General features: G+C 55.5%; 1 protein-coding gene across 1 annotated transcript; it reads left to right on the forward strand.

Annotated features, from left to right (window-relative positions):
- Window positions 1-423: 423 nt before the first annotated feature.
- Window positions 424-3,331, forward strand: LOC103632658 (translation initiation factor IF-2). Its single transcript, XM_008654414.4, has one exon. The coding sequence runs from the start codon at window positions 1,853-1,855 to the stop codon at window positions 3,101-3,103; it is 1,251 nt and encodes a 416-aa protein (XP_008652636.1). The 5' UTR covers window positions 424-1,852; the 3' UTR covers window positions 3,104-3,331.
- Window positions 3,332-3,857: the final 526 nt, after the last annotated feature.

Consider the following 3,857-nt stretch of genomic DNA (forward strand, 5'->3'; position numbering starts at 1 on the left):
TCTCATCATTTATTTTCCCCACTGGGGTTTTTGAGATGATGACTATAGACATATTATTGTTCTTTGGACTAGAGGTCTATGGGAGAACAATGGCATACCATGGTCCAATTGAACCATCGACAATTATCTATAAGGATAATTGAGCTTGTGTTGTTCAGATGAAAACATGTTATATCATGAGCAACATTAATAAGCATATTGCTCATAAATTGTATTATTCATCTTGCAAACAAAGTCTTGTGATAATCTTGCTGATCTATTCACAAAATCTCTACCATACTCAACGTTTTCAGAAATGTGTTGAGGTGATTGGTATGCGAAGACTTAAGTGCTTACAAGGATCAGGGGGGAGTAATTCTCCATGATATTTGACCTGTTTTGTACCATCATATTACACTCTTTTCTTTGTATGAGTTTTGCCTTGTTATGGTTTTCTCATCCAAAGTTTTTAACGAGATAATATCAATTAAGCTATATGCTTCATCATTGATTTTTTCCAGGGGGTTTTATACATGATGATTACAAGCATATTTTCTTTTGGAGTTCAATATGAGTTTTACTCATAATCCAAAAGATATTGTATACTCCTTATTTTTCTCACAGGGTTTTTGAGGAGATGATATATTGAAAGACAGATTGCAGATTATCAAATGGACTTGGATTGATTAGGGGGAGTGTTACAAAACATGTTACCATGATGTGATCAACCCTTGTCAATTCTCTCCCAAGGGACACACCCTTTGGGAGACATTGTTTTGTACTTATATATAAACAGTGTACTCTCTGCAATAAAGACAACAATAACTTCATTCTGTCATTCTCTCTGGTCTTTTTCGTTATTCTCTAACAAAAAGAACAGCCGGAATCTCATCGAAGGGAGATTCCAGAAGTAGGATTCCAGCCTGAACTTTTCTCGAGCCAATGTTTGCCTAGCAGCACAGATACGTTGTTTCGCATCATCAGTGTCTAGTCGACGAAGGCCCCGGGGACGAACTGGCGACGGCGCAGACCAGACGGAACAAGTCTGTCTGTGGATCGCTGCCGTCGGGCCCGTCGTCAGCTGCCGCGCACGAAGCCTCTCATTCTTCTCCCCCCTTTGGAACAAAGGGTTGGTAAAAGAATTATATATTGGATTTGATTCATCCAGGCGTTTTTCCTAGGATTTAGACATTGTAAGACCCTGCAAAAATTCTACGAAATACCTCAATCCATAGTCATGTTGAAGTGAACTTAAAAGGGGTCCAACCTATGTTTTTCTTTCTTTGTGTCTATTTCTCTCCATAAATTCCTATGAAAAACCTATGCGTCTATTTCTCTCCTTAAATTCCTATGTTTTTCATGTGTTGCATCTAAATCCATATAGGATTGTCTCATGCGTTCGAAAGCAGACCTTATTATGGGCTGGGCGCTGTTCTCCAAACCAGGAGCCCTGGACACCACGCACGCATTCCCGGCCCACCGAGCCTGGTCGCACTCGCGCACAGCAACAAAGCAGACGCAACCAACGATAGCTTCCTCCGGCCCGGCCCGGTCCTCCCCAGCCGTCAGTCAGTCGCCGCCCCTTTGCGGGAACGTGCTCGGAAGCAGCAGCAGCCGTCTCCTCCCCTCCCCTCGGCACCTCAATCTTTTCTTCCCTCATCGATCTCTACTCCCCTCCCCTTTTTATACCGCGTCGTCGGTCCGAGGCAAAGCTTTTCCTCTTTCTGCGTCTGCCACTCGTCCCTCCTGGATCAGTGAGTCCCGGAGTGGAAGATCCGGCCTTTTTAGCTGCTTGTAGTGGTAGTTGGTTGTTTCTGGGGAGTTGCACCACCGGGAAGCGGGGCAGGAGAGGAGGGTTGGTGGGATTGCGGTGATGGACTCCGGCAACAGCGGGAGCCTCCAGTCGTCTAGCGGCGGCGGCGACGACGAGTACGACTCGCGGGCCGGCGGCGGTGGAGGGGGCGTCGACTCCTCCGCGCTCGCCGCACTGCTCCGACCATCGCCGTCGCCCTCGGCCGCCGCGTTCTCGCTCCACGGCTCCTACTTCGGCCTGCAAGAGCTGACGTCGTCGGCGCCGCCGCCTCCGCAGCAGCAGCAGCAGGCGGGTACCTGGTCATTAGGGGCGTTCGCTGGCGCCTCGGGGCTGCCCTCCTCCTCGTCCCCGCGCGTCGCGCAAGCCGACTCGGGCACGGGCGGGCGGCAGCAGGCTGCTGACACCACGACACTGGGCGGCGCGCCCGCGCCGGCGCAGCCACCGAGGGGGACGCGGAAGCGAGCGCGCGCGTCGCGGCGGGCGCCCACGACGGTGCTGACGACCGACACTTCCAACTTCCGCGCCATGGTGCAGGAGTTCACGGGCATCCCGTCGCCGCCCTTCGCCGCGGGCGTCGGGGTCGGGGGCCCCGCCGCGTCGCTCCGCACCCGCTTCGACCATATCTTCCCCCCGCCGTCCTCCTCCCTGCCGCCGTACCTCCTGCGCCCCTTCCCGCAGAAGCTCCCTGCTGCGCCCTCCAGTTTCCCGCCCTTCACGACGACGACGACGACGGCGTCGTGCTCGTCCACGCCCGTCGGCGTCGCCAATGCCAATGCCGCGACGGGCACGTCCGCCACCGCAGCAGCACCCTCCAACCCTGCCGCGCCGGCAGCGGCAGCGGCAGCCGGAGCGGGCGACACCTTCCATCATCTGACGTCCTCGGCGCTTCTCCGGCTACAGGACCCCAGCGGCGGCTACCTCTCCTTCCCGAACCTCCTCGACCCGCAGCCGCCGTCGTCGCAGTGCATTTTCGGCGCGGCGGGCGGGTTCGGGCAGGCGTCGAGGCTGCACGACCCGGCGCCGTCGCCGTCGGATTTCCTGGCCAGCGGAAGCCTCGGCCTCAGTCACGGCGGACTCTTGGGCTCCGAGGGCCTAAACTTGCACCACCCAAGGACCGACGACGAGCTGTCGGGTGTGGTCGCGGCCGGCGCTTCGGGCGGCAGCTGCAAGCTGAACTACTCCCACGCCGGCGCGGCCACCTCGTCACCGGGCGCCGACAAGCCACCGGACGGCGGCGGCGCCGGTGCTGGCGGAACCGGAAGGCCGGGACGAGGCGAGGGCCTGGATCCGTGGATTTGTACATCGGAGTAGGGATGGCATGCTGCTTCGTCCTGTGTGAGCTGTGCGATACGGCGGGGACGAACACGAAACCGAGCCAAATCCGCCATGCATGAGCAATGACAAAACGAAGGTCTGATTATACCTTTTGTTACTTATTGTTAAATCATCACTTCTTTGCCGAGGCAGTTGTCGTAGATTGCCGCCCCTTTTGTACATTAAATTAAAAAAAAACCATCATCTTGCTTCGGCTTGATCTCACTTATAGATTCCTGAGTCAATCGATCGCACGCACGCACACGCGATTAAGAGGTGCAAATGAAACAATAATGCCTCATACTAGTTAGATAGAGATAGAGGGAGAGAGTCGAACCTGCAGTTGCTGTCGCGCTCGCCGGCTCCGTTTTTGGTGCGTAACCCCCGGGCGGGGCCCACGGTCCCGAACATGAGTGCAAACAAATAATCCCCACCGGCGGCGGCGGCGGCGATGGGCCGGCAGAGATTGGCGGCGAGATTTCCGGCGCGCCAAGTTTCTCCACTCTCCTCTCCTGGCTGCGAGCGCGCGAGTTGAGTTGCTCCACCGGTCCCCAACCGCCGCTCACCAAACCAAACTGCTGATGCATACAGTACGTACTTCTCCGTATGTGTGTGTGTACACGCAAACGGCAACTGATGCTACTACTACCGCACGAAGGCTCCATGGGAAACGGACGGCGACTGCGAGGAAGACGACGACGACGGATCGTGATTGGTGGGGGGAGAGTATGCATGTACGTGTACGTTCCCC

This window comes from Zea mays, chromosome 7 (genome assembly GCF_902167145.1).
Source record: "Zea mays cultivar B73 chromosome 7, Zm-B73-REFERENCE-NAM-5.0, whole genome shotgun sequence".
NCBI classification, from domain to species: Eukaryota; Viridiplantae; Streptophyta; class Magnoliopsida; order Poales; family Poaceae; genus Zea; species Zea mays.

Coding starts and splice junctions, on each gene's coding strand:
- LOC103632658 (XM_008654414.4), top strand. CDS start 1,853: ATGGACTCCGGCAACAGCGGGAGCCTCCAGTCGTCTAGCGGCGGCGGC.